Here is a 24,984-nt window from a genome sequence, read left to right on the forward strand (position 1 = left end):
TAGAAGGACCAATATCCCTGGGGGAAAACACCATTCTTTTAAATGGATTTAAAACACATTCCACCAAACCCATTTAACAAAGGACCAAGAAATCAAAATCACTGAGTTATTCACAAGAACAGACCAGTGTAGGCTTAGTATTTCTTTTAAAAAGAAAAACAAACAAGGAAACACCCACATCTACCAGCATACAAAGTACCAAGGAAAACAAAACAACAAAATATGCTCTACATCCTGAAAAAAGGTCCAACTCTTCCAACAATCTCATTGTTATTTTCCTTTTCTACGAAATTAAAGGGATAATCTTCTCTGAAGGTCCATTCAAACAGACTCCTCAAACCTTTATATATGAAAGCTAGTAGAGCAGAACTAGTTCAGCACAATGCACTACCTCCACTTTCCTTGAAGGATTCAAAAGACTGTTCCAGGACAAACCTGCTTGCTTTTTACTCTTTGCCTCCATATACGCTTCAAGAATCTGAATTCCATGAACTGCCAACAATATTTAACCACAATGTCTGGTTTTAGAAGCAAGAGTAATAATTTAGTAGGGCAAGTTCTAACTTTAGAAAAGCTACCAGTGAACTCATGACTGCAGTGACTTCAACTCTAGGAGCTTTGATCTAAGAAACTCGCAAAATTGGGAAGTTAATTATCTGTGGACATAAAATGCAGAAAAGGAAAAAACATCATCAAGCGTTATTTTTGTCTGTGTTTTGTGTAAGGACTAGTTTTGAGTAGAGAATAACTACATCAGTTTATTTCTAGTTAAGTAATTGTACCAACACAATCTGCTTGTGAAGATTTATTCTCAAGTAAGTATGCCTGCATCGGGAATGCTACTGCTAGCATTGTACTGACAGCTTTGCTAGTGTGCTTCCCCTACGCACCAGCCCTAAGTGATGACTAAAGAAAGGAGAGGGGTGGAGTACAATAGTTGCCTGTGCTGGCTAAGTTTTTTATCACAGCAGTGTCTTACTGCCTCTCTGCAACAAATGAGCCCCACATGTAACACCTCTGGCAGACAGCTCATTCTCTACCATTTCCCCCACAAGACAGCAGGGATCTTTGGTTGTGCCAAACATTTTGCTTTAATGAACACAGATGTCCATAGTATTCTGTTTAGAGACAGCGGGTCGAAGAATCACACTTACATACCAAACAAGAAATGAGCTTGTGGTGGCCACCAGACCATGTAGGAACTCTTCCATTGCCAAGTGCAGCCTCCCAGAAACCACATCTGCATGTGCCATTTTCATGCATGCAATGCAGGCCTGCTCCCCGTGAAGTTTTTTTATGACAAGCTGTACCCTGCAACATTAGGAGCCATCCTATCCCTGAACTCAAGTCATCGACCATCCTGAAGTGAGAATCAAGATCTGGACTATGACTCATGGTTCTACAGGGAAGCCCATTCAGGCAGCCAAGGACAGGTCTGATGCATTTGTATTGTTAGGCAAAAAGAAAGAAAATAGTTTCACATTCTAGAAGACTGTTAGCTTGTATTGGGAAGGTTAAAATCAGTTTTAAATGATGGACAGCTCAGGAGCTGATATTTGTTCACGATATTTCTAGGGGAATCTCATATAACTGTTGTTATCAAGGAATCAGTTACCTGCAAGAATATACTCTAATTGTTAACTGGAACTCATGACTGGTACCAAAATCATTGACCTAACTTGTCTACTGGACTAAACATGTTACAGACAAGAGCAAGCAATTTACACCATACTTGTGCAACTGGATATATTTTAGGAAACGACTTCACAGCTGAGAACAGCACGCATGAGCTCAGCTCAGCGTAGAGAGCTAGCTGTGGATGTACTGCAGGTAATTCATTTAGAGTAACAGAGTGATCAATAACGTGATCGCTACAGAGATGACTCAAGAGATTTTTTGTTGGGTTGTGGGGTTTTTTTTAGTCTAGGGTTTTAATTTTTCAAAGGCAGATTCTAAGATTCTAAAACTGGTAAAATCCTAACACAGTTACAAGCATTGTTTGAGGTCAAACCACCCAAAATTAGTCTGAATACTTTATGAGGTGAGGAGAAAAGACAGCTGCGGGTAGTAAGACTTCTTCCAGAAGAGAACTCAGTCCCAGTAGATACAGGCAGAATGCAATATAGTGGCTGGAAACCACAATAAACAAATTCAACATAGAAGTGAGGCACAGTTTTAACCATGGGTAATTAAGCACTGAATCTAATTCCCCATGCTTTATAGCAGACTGCTTGCAACCTGATGCATTAAAAAAAAAGAAAAAAAAACACCAAAAAATGCCTCACCTTAAAGTCTGTATAACAAAAATCGTAACACATACACCCCCAATAAAACACACACGATAGTTAAAACATTAATTTGGTTTAAAATAAAAATAGGGGGCTGTCTTCAGGCAGGGAACTTATGTTCTTCACAGTGCTCTTAGTTTTCCAAAGCTCGAATTCAGGAATTGACTCATTTGTTCCATTACTGCTTCATACAGGCCAGCAGGATAAAACAAAAAGTAGAAAGAATCACAGATGGAACAGGGATCTGGTGTGGATCCTCTGCAGTAGCACATTGGCCCTAGCATGAAATCAGGAAAAACTGATTGCTTTTGGACACAATACCCTAAAGTTTCCAAATCAAGCAGCAAGGCATTCCATTACACAGAATGGAGCGAAAACAATTTGGTATTTCAGAAGAAAGATACCTCTAGACACAAGCCCTTAATGATCCCTGCTAACTCCACTTCAGAATGCATGGTTTCCTAGCGCAAAGGCTATTATAAATTCTCAGTGTCAAATAGAAAGCATGTCATCCCAGCTCCCCCAGAAAAGAAGCAACAGCAGGCCAGGAAAGGAAAACAGTGCCTCCAGTCTGCAATCTGAAGTCCTTACAGGGGGAGGAAAAATGTGTATGTTCTAGCAATGCCATGGTTAACAGGGCAAGACAAAATCCTGGAACAGAGCCAGTCAGACTGAGGGACATCTGCTTTCTAAGGAGGTAGGAATTATGGCATTAAAATTACAATAGCACATGACAACAATTAATCTCATGGCAAAATAGGATTAACAGGTTCCTTCCACAGTTTTTCACTCTTCTGAATCTGCACCTATTTCCTGAAATAGCAGCGAAGATGCTACACGAGATCACTTCAGGGGAATTCAGTTCTCTTGCCTGAGCTGGACGCAGCAGAGCACCAGAAGCAGCGTTACCCTCCTCAGGCTGAGGACTTGCCGCCATTTCAAAGCGGTGCACCCATATGGGATGCTGACAACATGCCCGTTCCTCTCGCATCTAGCACATGAATGCTGCCAAGTTGTTCTACTCCACAATACAGCAGTGAGACGGTGCGCGCTTGATGGCTCTAAGCAAAGAGAGGCTTTCCACCTCATGAAGCCACCATGGGAAGTGCTGCAGAAAATGATGGCCAAATTTTACAGCTATATCCATGGGCTCAGGCATGGTAATGGCTCAGCCCAGCGTCCTCAGCCCTCAAAAGAGACCAGCACTGCAGCACCCAAAGCCACTTACCTCCAGCTGTTTAATTGCAATGCTCAGGCATTGAGAGCAGCTGGTCAGAGACTCCCCCCTCAAGCCCACGCTAAGGATTCTTTAAAAGCAAAGGAAGAGAGCTGGGGAACTGCATTCATAGCACAGGAGAAAAAACAGGCCAAGAAATCTGTCAGAAAATTATACACAGCTGTTGAAACTGTCACATGTTAAAGATTATTTTCCTACTTAATCCTCCTTCCCCTTTGCTCATCTTGTTTGTCTTAGCAAGGTCCAGTTGACAAGGATTGGAGAAGCCTACTCTAAGCCACTGAAGCCAGGGACGCTTGAGGGGAAAAGCATAAAGAGCTACAGTGAAATTATGTTATGCTAATAATACATTAACAAAGCTTTAATTACCAATCTCTATGCTAGAATCCCAGCAACATTCATAAAAAGTCACCCAAAGCTTGCATTAGCTTGTAATTAGTACCTCTAGCTTCAACATCTCTGCTAAACATGGAACAACACGAAGACTCCCAAAGAAGCATCTATTTAGAACTAGTCTTATTTAAGAGGTCACTTTGTCATTGCAGCTGCTGTGCTTACAGTGCACACGGCCACCAAGAGAATGCTGCCTTTGTCAAGTTAAAGGAATGTCACTGCAACACTACCCCCCCCCAAAAAAAAAACCCAAACCAAACAAACAAAAAAACCCACCCCACCCAAACCACACACACCCCAAATTTATTCTGTGTGCAACTGCTGTGCTAGACAACACGAAATAATTATTAGAGCACTGTTTAAAGAACTGTTCAGCATCATACAGATCCTCTACAAACTGTGAAAGCTGCTAATATTATAAGATGGAGAAAACCGTGTCTTCAGCAGCCTTTGTTGTTTTTCTGCTAGCATTGAGTGGAAGCACAAGGCCCTTTTTTTTTCCCCCCCTTAACTGGCTCACTCAGAGACTTTGAACACTTCCTAAAAAAAAAAAATAAACAGCTTACCAAAAAAGTTGAGATAAGAGAATAAGGCCAGTCAGTCAATGAAAGAAAAGAAAATGCTATTCTAGGCAAAAAATAGAATTAAAATGGGTTACAAACTGAAAGATGGCAGGTGCCTACTAAGAAAAAAAAAAAAATCTTATGTAAGGTGCTAAAAACAGTGCCTGCAACCCTTGAAATGCCTGAGTTGTCAGAACAATGGAACTGGATGTTCACCAAGGTCAAAAAAGATGCTGCTCTATGTGCTCAAATGCTGAGTTCCCAACAGCCGCTTCAGCTTCCCAGCTTCCAGAACCTGGGCCAGCAGTGCACTGACCTCAGCCAAACATCATGGAAGCCAGTCAGGTTTCAGAGGATGCTGAAGTCTCGAGCACAGGTAGGAAGGTTTATTTTGTGGTGATACCACTCATGAATAACAGCCGAGGATGAGAACTTGAAATCTTATATTTATTGTCAAGTACTACAAGAAGTCATAAACACACCATGCCATAAATAGGGCCCACGATTACAGAAGGCAGCAACACTGAGTAGTCATTAAAATAGGGAATCTAGCACCTTGATGAAGTACTTACGTGATGGACCTTGTTCAAAGGTGATGGGTTTTTTTCCATTATTTAGAAGTACAGCTTCATGAACTCTATTATCTTTATGAGGGTAAAAGATGACCTAGGATAACACCGCATGCTGTTGCTTTTTATGAAGATAACACAAAGTATTGCATCTATCGATTCAGGTTTAGCTTAGGTTAGGTTTGAACAGTAGCATTATCATATGAGTCCTAAAAATCCAGAACTCTTCAATTTAGAAAGGCACTTAATTAAAAATAAATTAAATAAAAGCTAGTATATTGGGCTGTTACTAAATCCAAAAGTTTTAGAAGCCGGGGAGCACTCAATACAGCTAAATCAACTTAAAACACAAGAGGAATTTCTTTAGACAGCAGTCAGTGAATTTCAGGAACTTGCTGCTACACGTGCCTGTGGAGGCAGGCAGCATTTGTAGATTCAAGTAAAAGGAGGTGCTCATGGTGTGCCCTTTAACCATTATGCCCAGTGAGGGACCGGGGGGAGCAGAAGGTGGCCAAAAAAAGCAGTTAGGCTCGTGTGTTTCCCTGAATTGCACCTTTTGTTGCTACCTCTGGAGGCAGAATATTGGGCTAGACAGACCACTGATGTGATTCAGTAAGGCATTTCCTTTGATCTTATTTGCTTTTAAAAAGCTGAACAGAATTTTCACCATACTGTTCAGTAGAGGAGCTTAACAGAACCAGAGCAGCTACGAAAAATTGTTTCTTTCATAGGAATGATGCTTCATGTGAATAGATCCTATATGATTTTACTGAAGCCTCAGCAGTTTCAAATGTATAACAAATGCACAGAAATGTCAGTTGCAGGGGATCACTTTAATGTGTACATGAATTTTGGTGCGAGAGAAGCACCACTCGCCCTTTCAGGCAGTAATCAACATTTGGTCAGAACAGCATGAAAGGAAGGAACATGTTAAACTGACCTCTGCTTACTGAAGTACAAAATGGCTTATTGGAGCTCTGGTTTCTCATCTTCACCAAGTAGCCTTTTGGGTATCACAGTGATAGCCGTAATGTGCACCTTATGAATAAAAGAACATTTTGAAATGCACAAAAGGAAAACAAAGATTTATCCTTGTAACTTCCTAGCCTGGCCTACCAAAGAAGGTTCAGTATGCTGGCTTCGAATGCATAAAATGCAGCCCAATATTATCATCAAAGAGAATTTTCAAGATGTGTAGTTTCCAGAGGAGCTCTCTTAGTGTTAAAAATGTCTGTTAAAGATGGGAAAAGCAGCATTTTGAAATACAGTTTTATATATGATCTTACAAGTTTTTGCTTTTGTGCTCTCTCGTTTTAAATTTAGCTCTGCAGGGCAAATAGACCCAGAAATATTCAGTACATATTTTTGTTCTGTATTTGGAAGAAATGAAGAGTATATTTTAGACACAATGAAATAATTTCTATTTTAACAGTAATGGTGGTGGGAGACTGTATCAATCAGACAGTCTATAAAAACAGGTAATTTCTGTACGAGATTGAAGAGATGGACTAAGAAGCTCTCAGCTTCCAGCCTGAGCTCCAGTGCTCTGGCATTTAAGTCCTAGAAGGCTGGAAAACCCATCAGCAGTAAAGATTCAAACAGAACACAAAATGAACACCGATCAGCATGGCATTACAGAAAATATGACCTTGCTTCTTAAAAAAAACAAATAAGCTTGTCAAAATCTCAAAGGTTGTATTGATATAGTGTAATTATTATTTCATAAGGCATGTCATATAAGCCTACTCCAAGAGTCATGTTATTCACTATATTCATAAACAACCTGCAAAGGAGCAGAGCAGACTGGTGGCTTATGGATAATACCAAGTTATTAGCATGGCTGAGGAGGAACTGCTGAGGGAGACTGAGAGAGTTTCATTTGCCATTATTTATCAGTATAAATCACACATGAAATGACATTAACTATTTACCACTGGGGAGAGATCTTGAGGTTATGATAGTCTCAGTTCTATTCAGAAGTCAGCTCACTGCTCAGCAGCCGTCAGAAAGTGAATAGATATGGTAGAAATCAGGAAAACAAGGCGGGAGGCGGGGGAAACAAACTTGTGATGCTGTGTAAATACATAGCTCTACACCACTTACGAACACTACACACATCCCAGCATCTCAAAGAGGAAGATCCAGGCAACATTAATAAAACAAGAAAGATTAAAGGTATGGAACAGCTTCCCCATAAGGAACGATGAGGTAAATCAGGCCTCTTCAATCTGGAGAAATAATAAGGCAAATATGCCAAACCTATAACATAACTAGGTTGGACAGGAATTGTCCCGTGTGGGAAGGTACATCAAAATGAAACCAGACACGAATAAGAATCCAAGGAAATAAAATGAGGTTGCAGGTTTCTTCCTGCAACATGTCATGGAACTTGCCAGATTTTTTACTTCTAGCAAGGAAAGACTCAAAACCTTTGTGGAAGTTGAAAGGTGTTACTCAACACATAGAAAACATACCTCTCCATGAACTGGAAAGAGATGTGAGCTAGGATAGTACAAGGAGGCAGTATTTATGTGCTCATCTTACACTCCTGCACACACATCCATTCTTTGTCACTGTGCTGGATGCACCTTTTGCTTGAACCAGTACAACTACACACCCTGACATATAGCATTCTCACAGGACATTCTTGCAGAACGCACAAGCAACTGATTAAAGTCTGTCCAACTGGTAGATCCTGGTGGTGCTTGCAAGTCCCACAGAGATATTCTTTACCAGTTTATGATTAATTATTAAATTACATACTTTAAATGAGAGAAGAATCTAAAGCTGTTTGTGAGATAGTCAGGTGAAAAGAGCAATGCTTGGGATCACTGCAGCCACACGTAGCAACCAGAAACACGGGCTGCAATTACAACATGGGAAGCTGTATTTTGGGAGACTGCAGTTCACAGGATCTTTGAGGTCATGCTCAGTATGGTTACTAGAAGAGCAAAGACAGTCCCCAAGCACATAGGGAAGAAGCACAGAAGTTGACAAGTGCTTGCTTTCATATTTCTCTGGTCAGAAGTATGTTGGCAGCAAACGGTGCAGGGAAGTTAATTGCTCAAGGACTACAAATTGTATCTAAAAGTCCAAAGAATCTTTATTGCACCTGTGAAAAAAATAACATTAACCACTGAGTTTTTTCCTACCTAAACATGCAAGTTAATGACATAGTAGTCCTTTCCCTAACAGCCAAAAGCTGAAGCAAATCCATCACTGGATGACCTATGTTACCCATGTTTCTCTAGCAAGAGGCCATAGCTGTGAGGAACATACCCTTTCACTGTAATATAATTTTCACAAGCAATTAGTCTTTTGCCTTTTGTTGCTTTTTTTGCTTGAGCACACAAACTTGTCATCTGTATTATCTGGGAGCTATAATTTGATTAAACAAGGCAGCTTTTTTTACTGTCACACATTTGACTTGATCACTGAAAACTAACTAAGCAGTGTAGTGGAAAAGAAGTATACGGCACAAGCTGACACTCAAAGCCATTCCCAGTTCCACAAAGAAGATGAGTCACTTGTACAAATGACAACATTAACCTATGAGAGATGTGTTACTGTAAAAGGAGGATCAAATGCAGACTTTTGAGACCAAGATCTGCATAGCAGACTCATGCATTTGCCTTTGCTTCCTATTGGGTTTGTAACTTAACACAACCAGCGTTGTGCCACAAGTAAAACTCCTTGTACTTTATCTGTTGCAAAGTTGAATTCATGGAAGCATAGAACAGCCCAGGTTGGAAGGGATTCCAAAAGATCATCTGGTCCAATTTTCCATGGGAGAAGGAACATGGATGATATTATCTAGCAACCTGTTCAATTACACCTTGAAAACTTCCAGTGATGGGGACTCTACTGTGTCTCTGGGGAGGTTGTTCCTGTGACTGATTGTTCTCCCAGTGCAGAAATTTCTTACCTTGGATTGAAACCTCTCCCAGTGCAACTTGCACTCATTGCCCCTTGGGAAGAGAAAGCCTCCAGCCTCTTTGAGGCTGCCTGTAAGTTCTAGAGAGGCTGTAAAAGACAATTTTTTTTAAAAAAACACCTTCTTCTTCTAGCTCAAGTTAATAGCATTCTAGCAGCACTCATCCAAAAAGACCGCTGCCTTCTGGAACTGTAATGCAATTTTGCTACATCCTCAGTGGGCTGTGGCAGATATATCTGTACCCTCAATTGGCATTAAATGTAAAACAAAGGCATCAGTAGGATGGGAAGCCTGTGTATTAGGTCGAATATGAAAGGCTTCAGAACCTGAAGGCCATCTGCCTGCAAGGCAGCTAGTTATTAGACTGTTACACAAACCCTGCTGGCTTTCAGCATGAAACATTTAAGTTTGCAAAGAAACATGCAAGCTAATACGTGAAAGTGTTTAATATTTCTGATAATCCTTTTACAGAGGTAAGAAAAGTATCTCATCAATGTTTCATGACTTCATGCACTTCTTCCATCAAATTCAACCTCAATGTTGTTCTTAATTGCTTGATTTTCAATTCTGTCATTAGTTATTTATAAAAAGTTTTCTAAGACTAACACAAAGTATGATTTGGGAGGAAAGATCACTGGAATGGCTGTTGAGCTATTTAAAATCCCCTATTCAGGCCGAAAGCAGCTGCTAATCTTTGTGTAGAGAGAACTGTTTTCAGGGGGAAAAGCTGTTTTCTCTGAACATCAAAACAACAGATACCAGAAAGCACACTTCCCTTGTGCCGAGAAGTAATTATTTTGAGCATTTCACCTTGCACCATGTCAATTTTTATTGGAAAGAGACAGTTCCTCTCGACTGTAGTAAACTATTAGCTTCCAGCACATGGAGACACTGGACATCATCTTAAACTATTGTGGCAGCCAGTGGCTATTTCTGTGCAAACTGTGCAAACTGGGCTACCCTCACCATGGAAGAGCACACAAGCCTTCAGTATTTCACCTTGAATTGGTTTGGGTTTTTTTTTTTCCTCATCACACCACCCTTTTTATCCATCAGACCATTTACTAGCTTTCACATTCTCCATAACACATTCAAAGTTTGTCTTGCAAGGTCTTCCACAGCTGTTCCTACCTTTTTCTGCTCTGCTGCTGCCATCCAGGACTACCCTTTTTCCCTTTGGGCAGGTCATCATCACATCCATGCTTGGTTTCTTGCTGTCCCTACCATCCATACCCTGGAAACTAAGCTGTGAGATTACCCCTACAGCAAAAGTCACATTGTGATACTCAGAAAAGAGCCAGCAAGATAGCATAGAGAAAAAGAAACTCAAAACTCACAAAAATAACCCCAACACAAATGAACTTTCATAAGTTGCATTAGATATCACTTGTATGACCGCCTCACCGTTACCAACTGTCTCAGCTTTTCATCTCTCATTTGTACCACATTTGAGACTCATTTGTTCCTCATCCTCTCTAAACAGGCTAAAAATTTGACAGAGGGATAACTATGCCCTCTCTGTTCTCACAGAACACTGCAGTTAACATTTTGATTTCAGCTTCAAACACCAAACATTAACATAATACAAATACAGTTTGGAAATAACTACTGTAACCAACTAGGTAGGGTTTTTTTTCCCCCTAGGGAAAAGAATCTGACCACCACCCACTTCTCTCCCCAGCTCTTCTCAATCAAGCAGCTTCCAAAGCTATTGAACTACTGAAGACATTACTTCTGTTACACGAAACGCCTGCATCATCTTCCAGAAAACAAGCACATCTGGAGACTTGTCCAAATAACCACATGGAACCACTCTGAAGCATAAGGATACTTTTATTCGACAGACCCATGGGACAAACTCAAGCACAAAGGCAAGACCTGCCAAGGGGCTTAAAGGCTTGTCTGTTTGGGGTATCTCTGTGCAAATAAAAGGTGTAAGTGAGAACAGAAAACCCAACCTTTTTAGACAGCGTGTCACCTGCTCCAACTGACCAGTGACAATTTGCTGAGGTTGTAACTAACTCATCGAAGCTACAATAGCCCTGTTCGTACTAAATGGGGTTAGGAATTCATACCAGGAGTTACTTTCACAGTATATAGGAGGAGCACGGCCTTCCTCAGATTAGCTTACTAAATTTGATAGAAAATAGTTTATTTGGCATATCACTTTTGGAGAGATAACAGTATCTGGGAAATGTCTTACACCACAAGAGCTACACCTGCATAAACAAAACCTAATCTTCAGTTCCAGCACCTCCAGAAGCCATATACACTAGACTGTTCTTCAGTATGTCCTGCATCAATATTTGCTAGAGGATAAACTAGAATTGCACTTGATCCCAGGTAAAAAACTTTTTTGTTGAACAGAGGGACAGCCTGGTCAGGGACAATTTGCAGGCAAGTTCCTCTAGGAGAAGCTGGGAATTGTCCTTGAATACAGAGAGCATCCTGCTGGTGTCTAAACTCTGTCGCTGTTTCTCCACAGTGTTGCTGAAGTACAACAGCACCAGAATCCTAAGGAACCATTTGACTGAGCCAACTTCAGAACTTTCTCCAGCACACAGCAGTTCATACACAGCAACTGTGAAATCCCTGCATCACAGAGCGTGTTTCTTCAGCTCCACTAGATCCTGCAGATAGCAATGGCTGCTTAAAGTCTGCACTGTGCCACTAGAACCATTATTATGGAAAGGAAAATAGGTATCAATTTCCTATTTTGCACTGCCAGAAGATAGAAAACAGACTTACAGATCGCAAACTGTTCTAAATTGACAGGCCATTGTTCTGTTGCTTAGTTGAGACCACCAATATCTGTCAAATTAAAGCATAATTATAACAATCTGTATTTCTATACAGATTAGAAAATTACTGCTACTGATCAGCAAGTTTGTCAGTGAAGCATGTAAACAGACCACAGAACTGTTCATGTTACTGGAATGCTACACACACCTTAGCACTTTCCTGAGCAAACAATGAACACTTCTTATCACATGCCTGTCTGATGCTAAGCACTATTGGGAAAACAGATCAGGATCTTTAGACTCTGGTGGGATAAAGCAAGGATTTTTCAGGTCCAGTGATACCACAGCACTTCATTAAAGAGATTAATGTTAGCCTTGCCATTACGTTACCAATGCAATATTAGCAATAAGAACCTGAGTCCTTAAGATCACAATGGATGAAGGGCAAGAACCTACAATCCTTTAGGCCACATGACTAACATAGCACATTTTCCAGACAATTAGACCCAAGTGAGGAAGCCCACCAGAGGTTGCATGGAACCTTATACAACTCTTGCAGCAATCACTTCCGGAGAGAAGATAATTTATTAAACATCTAAAAATGCTAGTTAAGTATTTGCTGATATAGGGGAAAGCCTTCAGACAAGAGGACTTACCATGCTCTACAGATTGTTGCAGTCCTTTTAATTGTTTCCTGCTTTACAGCCTGAATCAAAATAATGCTTCAGGCTCCAGTTACACCTCTCCAGAGTTAGAGCTGTCCTGTCATACATGACCAGAGACATGGTTGTCAGATTAACTTCTAGGTCCAGTTCGCCTACAGAGCCACAAGGCCCCTGCCATGACAGAGGCTTTTTACAGAGCAGCTATTTGCCAGCTCATGAAGCATTGAATTTAAAATGGGGCACAGAGAGAACCAGTAGCCAGAGGCCCTGCACAGTAACTGCAGTCTCCTACCCACACTGCAGTTCTGTTATTTCTTGCTTTCAGACCTGAACCTAATAGGATGCAGAAGTCCAACCTGGAGGTGACAAACACACACATCACCATTATCCCAGATAAAGACTAGATCGTAACAAAAAGCTGAAGCAAGACAAAACCGCAAGCGTTGTACTTTCAGTTATCAGTGGGGTTTGATTGTCCAAAATTGGGGTTATAGGAGTCAAGAAAGGCTTCAATAGAAAAGGAGGCTATCAGCTCAATTGATGAGTTTCTTTTTAACTAGCAATAATTATCGTTTACTCTTTCTAAAAAAGCTGCCAGCCACAAGCTGTTCAGCTGTTGCTCTAGTAGTCTGGCCCATATAGCTAGAGCTTCCAGACCTGCATTATACTTAACTGAAACACAGCCCTTCAACAGGGCCCAGTGATTTGTTTCAGTTAAACGTTTTCCTCTCCAGTTAACTCCTTTCATATTTCAGATATTTTTTTTAAATAAAATAGATCAGACATGTTTGGATGTTGGATTGCTCTTTCGACTTCCCCTTGCACTGGTATTTGCCTACAAAGCAGAAAACTCTTCATTGCTTGCTACAACAGTGTAAGTCTGTATCAGACAGGGGCTATCGAGTTGAAATCCCCAGACCAGTTATAGAAAACTGGCATCTAACAGGTCACTGTTTAACTAGCTGCAATAATAGGAGACAACTTGAACAAATACCTCGTATGTTGCTCTACCCTTTCCTAGTCCCACTAGAAAAGGCCAAAGAAGTTTTTCCACAAGGTGCCTCTGTTTCTTAGACCAGAAGTGGCTGTGAATGGCTAGTAAAAATAACATTCATGTCTGATGTTCTTCTAGAGGTGAGATCAAGTCTCTGTCAGACCCAGATCACAAGTTTGTGTTGGATATGCAAAAAGATGCCAGCTGACCTATGCCATTTAGCTACAGAAATTAATCAGAACTAAATGTATGTAACAGCACACTGAAAAGGCCCATAAATATCTAAGGAGTGTCTGTGGATGCACAGGTGAACAGAAATCCTTCATTGGACCTGTTTGCTACTTCATTTCTTCTGTTTTGCCTCATTTGAGATTTAATGTTTTGAAATATGTATTGAGTGTTCTGTAATAGGCTTAAGTAAGATTAGAAGGGACAATAAAGTCCCCCTGTTTTGGCTCATTCATTTAGTAATCCCCCCAAAGGATCTCTTTCAAATAATTATCCAATTTCCTTTTTGAACCACCTATCTTTTAGCCAAAGGAGGTTGTGGAGATAAATTCTGTGGCTCCACTATTGGCTGAATGTGCAACCATATTACCATATTTTCTTTGAACATGACTTCCATCAGTTTAATTTAATTCCCCCTAGGTCTTATTCATCTCTCTAGTCCATTCTTTTCCAAACTGAAGCATCTCAGCTTACTGGATCATTTCTTGAAAGAAAGCTACTCCAGACCTCTGACCATCCTCTATTACCCTTCTGAGCATTACTGTAGCTCCACTACATTTGAGATAAGAGGACCAAAACTGCACAGTATTCAAAGACCTGGGATCTAATACACAGTGCCATGATGCTGCTTGTTTTGTTCTCTGTTTTTACCCAATAATTGCTAACATTTGTTCTGGTTTGTTTGCTGCCAAGCACTGAATTGATCCTTCCATGAACTGTATCATAACTACAGAATTTAATTCCTCCATGGTAATGGTCAGTTCAGAAGCCGCTTTTTTCTTAATTTCAAGCTGCATTTGGGGGTTGATTTTGCATATGGGCATTTACTTTACACAGCTTAAATTCTTCAGTCAGGACTCGGCATTACTGAGTCCCAAATGACTTTGGATTGCCTCACTGCTCACTCTAACATTTCAGTAGCGATGCTAAGCAGCATATACCTGCTGAACTCAACTGGCAATCCACCTCCATTGGCAAAGCTGGCTATTTACATCAGAACTTCGGTTTGCCCATCCTTTTTCTCAATAACTTCTGCATACCAAAGCCTGGCCCCTAATTCTATGGCCAACAGGCTTCCTTAAACAGACTTAATGGACTTAGATTCCCAGAACATTTTTGGCTGGTAGACTAAATCATTTCTGTTTTATGATCTCTTCAAAAAAACTTCAAGACATTTGAAAAGCAGGATGTCCCTTCTCAGAACCGATAGTGACTCTTCCCAGGTAGACACTAGTTCTGCCTTTTATTATAGAGACTACTGATTTGCCCAGTAGACCTGACTTAACAGACCTGCAGTTCCCCAGATCCCTCATGGAACCCTCGTTATAGACTGACATCACATTTATCACCCTTCTCCTCAGGAACTAAGGGGGATACACGTTGCAAATATTAATCCAGGTATTTCAGCCCTGAGTTATAAGAACTCTTGGGCGACTGTTATACTTATGGTGACTTGCTAGTGCTTGGTCTATCTGTACCACAGACTGTTACAGTTGCTTCAAAGTTAGACAGATCTTCTGCTGGGTGTTTCAACTGATACATTTCATATACAGTATTTTAATCCCACAAGTGTGTGTATACACACACACTGCTTTGCAAGGAGGAAGACTTTCCATCCCCATGTTAAAAAGTCACAGGAAAGTTAAGAGACCTCTCAATCAGTGGCACATTCAAGAAGAGTCCAGGTACCTTCCTTCACAGCTACCCATTATGAGAACAGCTTCCCCAGCTAGAAAATATATTCAGAAGCTTTGACAAGAGTGAAAAAATATATAGTGAGCTATAAGACAGCCTTATATAAAACAAGACTTTGCAACAGGGTCATCTGTGCTTACTATAGTGACTTTAAGATATGTTACATAAAAGTATTATAACAGCCTAACCAGAGTTCAATCTTTTTACAAGCTAAGCAGGCATGCTTTCTAACCTTAGATGTCATTTTTATAATACTCTTGTTCACTGTTCTCTGGAAGAAGAGATAGGCCTTCAAAAAGGGATTCAGAAAGTCATTTGATGAGTCTTACACACTACTTGCAACACATTTTGAGCATACAAAAGTACATTCTAAAACCCAGAAGAGATACATAATAAATAGCTTACAAAGTAAAACTATGTTGTGCTACCTGAATAAGGTACAGAAGACAAATTGTAACTTACTAGCTTAATAGGCTTTTAGACAGCATATATCTCTATTCTTTCTATCCCAGTAGTAAGATATGTAATTTAAGTTCAATTCCTTGCATCCAACAGATCTTTCAGATGTTTTTTCTTGTCTGCAGAATCCCAGACAAACCCCCCACTAATTAAATTTGACACATTTGCATGTGATTTGATTCTAAATAAATTAGCTTTATTCTGTATTTGTTTCAAACCCAAAAGATAAGTTAAAAGTTAATGCTGATAAGCCAAAAAGCTGACCTTTAACTTCTGAAGAAAACTGAGCCAGGTGCCGGGTTACAAAGAGTCGCAGTTGCTGATTCAGGTCACAGGACAGAAGGTTAATGTTCCAGGAACGAATTCCTGCCCAACAAGAAAAAAAACATAAAGAGAGAGAAAAAAAGAATATAGTGAGCTGTTATTACATTTACTCCAGAAACAGAAGTAGAGATAAGAAGTCAACAGGAGACAAGCACCAGTGATGCTCTTCCAAAAAGCATACTTTGGATGGAGAAAGTCTTCAGAAGGGGAGGGCCGCGAGATGCTTACCTTCTGTCAAACATCTATCCCTGAAGTACATGCAGTGAGCAAGCCTTCATTCAAATTGCACTCCACACAAGTGAAACTAGCAAACTATAAGGGATCGAGGCTGAATTACACTACTGCCTCACCAAGCAAATACATTATGTTAGTCTTACATCTTCTGCATTCTCCAGCATGGGTCACTAGTAGAGATGGTCTGTTGGATGGTTAGCCTACCAAACAGCTCAGAGACACCAGCTTCTCTGCTCTAATAGCCTGTGCATCCTCCAAGTCACAGAAGCCCCCCCACAACTTGCTCTGCTTAATCACTCCTTCAGAGCCTCTGATCCCACCAAGACCCTTGGAGTTTGCTCTTTAATCTATATAATCTTTGTAAGCTAATCGCCTTCATATCACAGCAGGAAGCAGCATCTGCTCCCAAAGAAAGTGGCACCATGCCATGCTGGGGAAGTCACCTTCAGACCTCAGTGTGAGTGGCTGTACATTCTGGGTGACACCAAACACTACAGCTCACAGATCTTCACATCCCAGTGAGAAGCATCCTCTCCTAGATGGTGTGATACTACATTTTGGCACCATGAACAAAACCAGCCTCTTGTGCTGCTGCCTGCTGAAGTACAGATGTTGAAGGCCAATGCCACAGACTTCTAGGAGTTAACTGAAACAAGAATTTCAGCCCCACTGTTAATTGATGGAATTCTCACTGAGAGTTCTTCCACTGTCTTCTGGGGACATGTCCTCTCTTGCGTAAATATGTTTTATTGCATCTGGTATCTCCCTTCTTTCAAGGGAAGCATGTTCATTTTTCATGGAGATATCGTTCCCAGTTACTGCAGTTCTAGTTCTCCAACACAGTAACTCCATGTTGTGCAACAGCTTCAGCTGGCCACTAGTCTTCTCAGGTACAAGCTCCAGCTTTCTACATGTAACCAAGGCAGAGTTAGTAATCATTGCATCACACAGTTCAGTACTCTCAAGGTCTGTAGAACTTACAACAGCTCAGGAAAACTTTGTTCTTAGTTTCTTTTTCTGGTGAGAGCTGACACAGTAGAGTAACATAGCTTATTTATCACCTGACAGTGCACTGCAAAGTGCACAGAAACCCCTTCAGTAAGTCCTCTGAACATCACAGGGGGGGAAAAAGAAAAGAAAAAAACCAAACTACTTTGGTTGTAATTAGTAAATTGGGAAAACCATCTACTACCACTTTCAGTGTCACAGAAAAATCTATTCCTCTCAGTTTGGGTATGGGATAGGCACAAATGAAATGTGTAATAAGAGACAGGGAGCAAGAAGCAGAACAAAATGTTTTCCTATGCTATGCTCTTTGAAAACACGATTGTTTAAACAAATGTCCAATGTAAGTGTACCTTAATGCAGTACTGATGAGTATTCTGACCTGGACAGGAACAAGGTGGCACTCTGCAGGGCAAATCCTGCTGACTCTAGCTGCTGTGTCACTGTCATGGTGTCCTACTGCAGCAATAAATGCTATTTGAGGTACTGCTACACCCTCTAGGATGCAGAGAGGATAGATCCTCTTTCAGAGCAAGAAAAGAGTGAAATCATCATCTCACTCATCATCCTGCTTGTGATTATTTCTCCAACATTTTTTCCCCTCCAGGTAGCCTGAAGTTATTCCTAACTTCTTCCCATCTGCCATAATTTCCATTTACCATCCCAGAGCCCAGGAGCCAGAACATTGTCCTTGATGATTAGGACCTTTTCTACCTCCCGATACAAGAGTGCAAATTATACCATAATAAGGTTTCTAAATATTCATGCTTTTCGCACATGCACAGCTTGGGTAAGGTACCATGTGACTCATCAGCCTTCCATCTCTTTCCTTATGCCCTTGTGAACTTTTTTTATTTCCTGCTGAGGTCACTGGCTTATAAGATTTGGCATTTCCCTTCAATATTAGACCAAGTCTTCCAGATATTGTTTCCCAACTGGACAAAAGCCACACAGGAACAGAAACATAAACCCAGCATTTTAGAGTAAGTGTTGTTCAAGCATCCCACAGATACACAATGCCACTACCTAAGAAGTGCTACACATGGAAATATGACAGTTCCCATGATGTGCTAAATTCACTATTCCATTCTCCTGAACCAAGGCATGGAAAGAAGCCTGGGAAAGTGTGTTTTTTGGATCAGCCAGAGCAAGGGATTTATTCACCCTTCAAAAAAAAATCTTTGTGGTTTCATTTTTCCTTTTTGCACAGACAGGGCACCACAGCCAACAAAAAGACAAAACAAAGCCTAGCTTTTTCATCCTTTTGAAAAACCTATCTAGATGTATAGTATGTAACACTTAGGTCCAACTTTGCTAACTTTATTTCCCAGTTTTGTTAATCTGATCGTTATCAGGGCTATAAGCCCTTTACCATACTTACCAGGTTGCAGAAAAACACTTTTCCGAAAGGCAGAAACATTTTGTTATTTACACTGCTTTGTTTCCTGAGGAAATCAAATCTTCTGCTTAGCAGCTTGTTCTACCCTCACACAAGCCTCAGGTGAGCCCTCCTCAGCAAGCTATCACTTAAGAAATGGGAATAGTCACATGTGCAACATTTCCACATCTCTTGAACTCCCTGAATCAAGAATTTAACTGTCTCCAACATTATAATATGCTATCTGTTGACAGAATGCAAGGCCCTGCTGCCATTTTAGCTGTTATTTTTTATATCCATCTTTCAATTTGAAGATCTTGGTCTATTTCAAGAAGAGGTCATTCTCTTGTTTCACAGTGGGGAAAACACCCCTATGACTAGCTGGAGGTCCTACTCCAAGTCAGTGGCAGAGGAAAGTCTGAAATCCAGGTTCCTAGCTCCCTCAGCAGTTCACTTCTACTGTTAGTAACTTACCAGTACTGCTTAAATGCCAAGAGGCATCTGCACTTGGTAGAATCTCAGTAGGTTTCTGGTCAGACAAAAACTAACTTTAGAACTTTTCCTGTGGTGATTACAAATTATGTTGCAAAATCGGCATTTGTTTTTATCTCCAATGGGAAATCCCAGGTGATCAGCATAGGAACGCATAATCAAAGAGCAAAATCCATTAGTCGACAGTCTGTTCTGTCACTGTTTCAAAGATTCAGAGAACGGATAAAGACGCAGGTTGGCACACCCGTTCAGTGAAGCACCAAGCAAAGATGATCATCCTGTTGTGCAGGAAGTTGGCACAGCCCCTTTGAAGAGGGGCTTTCAGAGGCCAAATAGTCATAATCTGACCTCCCCCAGCTGAATAAAGCCATCCCTTGGAAGAGGGAATGAAACAGTGCTCTCAGAGTAGCTGGTAAGTGGCCTGCCAGCAGAGGTGGATGGAAAAGATGCTGAAGTGGAGAAATTGGATGAAATTTGACATTTTTACACCCGCCCCCTCTTAAATTGCACTGTCCATCTGTTCCTCAGTGCTGCTGACGCTTGGGAGGAAAACAGTCACAGAAATATCTCCAAATAACAGTCTGGCCAATAGTTACAACTGTTATCACTGGCATCCTTTAAGCTAATGCGTCTTGGAAACAGGGGTGGGGTGGGAAAGCAGTGCATGCAAAGTCAAAAGGCTGTTATTTATTTCTCAGAGGCGCAAGACCAAGCTGCTTATTAAAACAGGGATTCCCTTAAGGTCCTGATGGGCCTTAAGGGCCTCTCCTTTCTCTTGAGAACCGCCAGAAAGTGCCACAAAGCAAGAACCACCATCTCACCAGCTCCTATCCCCCTCCCTTTTGAACAGTGCCGCATCTAATGTACAAAGACTAAGTCAGTGCCAAGGCCTGCAGACACTGCCACAGTACAGCTAGTGGAGGAGCAAACCCTCACGGCCATTCTGTTTTGCCCTGTGTCATTCCCGAAGCAGTTTGCTGTGGTAGCTTATCCCCCCTCAGCCACTCCTCAGACAGGGAGAGGCCCCAGCAGTGGGGCCCCTGTTTGCAGCTGTCCCCCTGCACCGAAGCAGCCCAGAAGGACAAATCCTCCAACTAATAAGTTAGAAGCCTGGGGTAAGAGGGAAATAAGAGGTAATCCGCTGAGCCACTAACAAAATAGAAACTCGAGGAAATTAGAAGCGTAACACATCTTCAAGCTTTAGGATGTTCACAACCAGCGTTAACCACATTTTGCTAATGCAAATAACGGCGTGCTCGGAGCGGGGGGGCTGGGTGGTAAAATAACAAAGATGGGGCAGTTCACAGCCTGAAGGCCTGCGAGTGCGGTGACGGCAGGGATGGAGCCGGACCCACTCGGCACCGATGCCACCGGGCTCGGCCCCGCCGGAACCGCCCTCCTGGCCACCGGGCCCGAACCACGCCCGAGCCCGGCGGGGCTTCTCCCCTAGCTCCGGGCCCTTCCCGGGACTCGCGGCCCCCAGGACGTGCTCACGGGCGGCCTCCGCCTCCTCCCGGCCCCGCCGGGGCACCGGCCCTTCCCTCAGCCGCCGGCCCCGAGTCTCTTCCCCCGCCCAGACCGGCGGGCCGCACCGCGCCCCTCCGGGAGGAGGGACACGAAGCTCTGCGGCGGGGCGTCGGTGCCGCAGGACAGCGCGGCCACCGGCAGCCCCGGGCGGCGGGGACAACGCGGCAAGCGCTCGCATCCCCGCGGCACTCGGAAACGGAGGGGGGTGGGGGGCAAGGGCCGCCCCTCCCCAGGGCCTTCCGCCGCGGCCTCGCTCCTCACCGCGCTCCAGGGCACCGCGCAGCGCTCCCCGCTCCGGCTCCGTCCCGATCTCCCCGATCACGACCAGCAGCGCGTGCCTCCGCGGCTCCCGGCGCCGCCGCCCGCCCGGTAGCCAGGGCGCTGCCGTCTCCATAGCGACCGGCCCGGCCGTAGTCTCCATGGCAACGCCGGCAGCCGCTGCTGCAGCGCGCGGTGACTGGCGCACGGCTCTTAAAGAGCCCGGAGCCCCTCCCTGATTGGCCGGGCTGGCACGTGGGCTCGCGCTACTGCGGAGGGGAGGGGGCGTGTCCTGTGGGGCCCCGCCCACCCGCCCCCATGGTCCTGGTCCGGGTCCGGGCCCTGGCCCTGGCGCTGGGCCGCGGGCGGCTCTCGGTCCCCGTTCCGGCCTGGGCAGAGCCGCTGTGGTGAGGAGGTGTTCAACCGGTCACTGCTGCGGAACCCCCTGGCCTTGATCAGGGCCGCGCCACCCCCGGCGGGCAGCTCGGGCAGCTCAAGGCCAAACTGGCAGAGCAGGGGGGTCACCCTGAGCCCCCCAACAAGTCCCATGCGGCGGGGCCTCGCGGTGGGACACCACCAGCGTCAAGGTTTGCGTCCCCTCGGTGCCTGAGCTGTTGCGTCCTTCCCCGAGCGCAAAGGCGGGCGAGCTGCGGGACCGGGCCAGGGGACTCCGTGGCGGGTGGTCGCGCCGTGGGAGCTTCCCCATTACCGACAGACCCTGGTGCCGGCTGCAGTGGGGCTCCCGGCTCCCGGCCCAAGGGTGGGCTCGGGCGGTGGCATGGGGGCCGTCGTTGCTGGTGTTGCCTCGTCTCGGTCCCTGTAACCCTCTGCAGGAAGGATTCGACATGTTGCTCCTGTTGCTCTGTTACCGTGTCATCCATAATAACTTGTACTGCTTCCTTTTATCGCACTGCGTGCTATTTCCCCTTATTACATCGTAATATAATGAACTGCATTTCTTCTTCTATTAGACATGGAACTCCTTTTTGCTCGGTTTCCGATCAGCAAAACAGCCTCCTGCTCCGAGAGGCCCCAGTTCTCTCCCAGCTGAGGCAGTCCCAAGGGCTGTGCTGGCCTGTGGCACCCTGCCTGCCCGCAGGGGTCTGTCTGCCCACCCTGAGGGACAGCGGCTGCTGGTGGGCTCCAGCCAGCATTGGGGAGCGAGGCTTTGGTGTCCCAGCTGAGCTGGGCACAGCTGCGCTCCCCCCTGCCGCACCAGGGGAAGAGCAGTGCGGTTGCCGAGCTGAGGTGCTCACGGCCTTGAAAACAGTAATTTGGAGAGGACTTCAGTTTACCTTTATGCTCAGAGTGTGAGAGAGTTAGTTAAATATGGAAATCCACAGAGATTTTTCAGTGCCTGGTGTTGAGTTGTTGTAATACCCACAATAAAATCATGGAAGCCAGAGGTGCTGAAAGATGCCCAGGCTCGGCGTTGCCATTTATATGCCTTCATTCTTCTCCATCGCTTGGTAGTAAGCAGAACAGTAAGATCTTCATCTCTTCTGGTGGTTCTTATTCCTGTTCCATTAAAGACAAACGTAATGGTCTCCAGCGGTGAGTGAGGTGGTTTCCTGGATTCCAGAAACATCAGATAAGAGAAAAATCTCTCTGAACTTTCCTAGCTACCCAGTGTAAAACTGTTGTGAGCTGCCAGCCGCTGTGTAGCAGACAGATAGTTGCGTAGACAGGAGTTCTTACCATCCAGAGTGACCAGAGAGGGCCTTAATTCAGGGCACAAGTCCACACCACTGACAGTCAGTTCTAGCTAGCCACATCTTCAAAGCATTTCAATGCAGTATGTGGAAAAGCTGAGCAAACTCCCAGTGTGAGACTTCTGCATGCTGAACAAGGGAGTCACCAGAAAGTTGTTACAGATAGAAAAATCCACGTCTTTTCTGACAAAGAAAGGGAGAGCCATCCTGTGCTGATGCAGCTGGGTGGAAAAGCAACCCAGCTACTGTAAAATGAGAGTCAAGTCAGCAACAACCTGCAACGTTCCCTACAAGAGTGTCAGGTTCTGCTCCCCACAGTCGGCAAGGTTTCTGTAGGGATGAGCTGCAGTTTAGGAAGCTTGATCGGTAGATAAACCAGTGTCCTGCCCTGCTTTGTTCCCGAGTACCCACCAAGCCTGCAGTGAGGACACAGACGAAACCTCAGAAGGTTCGGGCAGTCAGCATTTTGGCAAGCATATGTGATTCTATAGCATCATAAGACTCCGACAGAAGACAATCAGGAAAAAAGCCAACCACAGAAAGGGGGAAAAATCCAGAATAATTATCTCTGCAAGCTACAACTGATGTTACTAGCTTACAGGGTTTTCTCAAATTGAAATCTTTAATCAAAAGGTGCTCTATCTCTCCACAGATAAATTAGGAGATGATGCAATAGGTCTTTTTCACATTAAATAGTGGTGATACCCCTGGCCATGATCTTTAGGAAGTAAATCTCATGAACAGAGAGAATTAGCGCATCAGAAAGTTTTAAATTATTTCTGTGTGTTGTAACCTGCATAGCAGCATTAATTTAGTTTGTCTCAAGGGATTGGACTGAAGCAGGTAAATATGTGAATAAAGCAATAAACCTGCAAATAAACAGCAGCGTACAATAAATTCTATCATGAAAGTAGGATTGTAGATCGTGGAGGGAAAACATGATGTTAAAACATGAAGATTTTCAGGTATTTTCATACCAGCTGGCAGAAGTGCCTTCTGTTTTCAGGTGATTCAGTCTTAATACTTGCTGCTTATTTTTGATATGGTAGCTTTCCAGAGCTGCAGCTTTTCACTGCAGTGCAGAGACGCTCCTCCAGCTGGCTTTCTGCCAAGGAGAAAAGAAACAGGAGACATGCAAACTGGAGTGAAAGCTTAAGAAGAATATCTGAGCACGGTTCTGTACCACAAGGACTAGAACCTCTAGGGGAGACTGCTTACAATTAAGAGATGGGGTTTTACGATGTGGTCTGTTTGCATTCTTCTACTATGCCATCAAATGACAGAATAATGATATTTCTGTTGCTTTCTGATGTGAATCAGAGCTGTCTGTGGTCATGGCAGAATTGGAGTGGCTTGGGTGCTAGTGTAAGTGCACTGGTAATGGCAGTGAAATGAGGGGTTTCCAGCGTACTAAGTTCCTCCTTTCCCCTGTAAATTCACACTCTGGATCCATATAGTAGATCTGTATAGCAATTACAGTGTAAGTTTCTGCTTTCATGCACTGCAGCAGTAGCTGGCACCCCCATGAAATATCAAAAGCTGACTGGCTGATTACAGATATTAGAGGTCCTGACAAACACCACAGAATGAGAGGTGGCAAAAGCAGACAAAAGGATTACCTCTGAACAGTGAAGGACAATGAAACACAGGTAAATGACCATCATAAAAATGTATTTAGAAAGTGGGCTCAAAATAGCATAGAAAGGATCTACATAACATCACAGGAAGAACAGTATGCACAATTTCAGTTTCTCAATGTCTTAGCCTGGAGTGACGGCCTCCTGCCCTCCCCAGCTAAAAATGTCCGTATGAACAAAAATACTTCTGGGAACCAGAGATCTATGGCGGCAGTACCTGAATGAGGGTAATACCTTTAACAGAGGTAAAATATAATGTCATTTTGGCTGTGACATTTCTAAGAAGCAGGGAAAAATATGTGACTGCCTAAAGGGAATTTGTTCATTGTTTAGGCCTTGATCGCTCCTGCAGTGAACACAGCTATCCTTACATGGAGCAGAAGAACCCAACGTTGATAATTCTTCCATGTAGGGATGGAGCCATGTGGTTGGGTATATTGTCACTTACAGGATGTGTTGTAAGATACAGAAAGAGAAACAGAGGGTTAACCCCATCAGTTTGACCAAATGACATCTATTTTTGCTTCTATTTAACCCTATGGGTGTTTTATCAGAGCAGTACTCCTATTCCTCCCACTTCAGTCTTACAGAAGGCATTGCAAGGTACTGGATGTCTTCTGTGCTATTTGGAACAACTGCAGTTCTGACCAA

General features: G+C 43.3%; 1 protein-coding gene across 1 annotated transcript in view; it reads right to left on the reverse strand.

Moving 5' to 3' along the window:
* Positions 1–21,159, reverse strand: part of MAP1A (microtubule associated protein 1A) — a 66,763-nt gene extending 45,604 nt beyond the window's left edge. The window contains exons 1-2 of the mRNA XM_055818309.1: positions 20,988–21,159; positions 16,031–16,132 (exon numbers count right to left, since the gene is read on the reverse strand). Coding sequence (XP_055674284.1) covers positions 16,031–16,132; positions 20,988–21,147 — 262 coding nt within the window. The 5' untranslated portion in view covers positions 21,148–21,159. The remainder of the gene's footprint in view (positions 1–16,030; positions 16,133–20,987) is intronic.
* Positions 21,160–24,984: the final 3,825 nt, after the last annotated feature.

Source organism: Falco peregrinus, chromosome 1, assembly GCF_023634155.1.
Source record: "Falco peregrinus isolate bFalPer1 chromosome 1, bFalPer1.pri, whole genome shotgun sequence".
In the NCBI taxonomy this organism is placed as follows: Eukaryota; Metazoa; Chordata; class Aves; order Falconiformes; family Falconidae; genus Falco; species Falco peregrinus.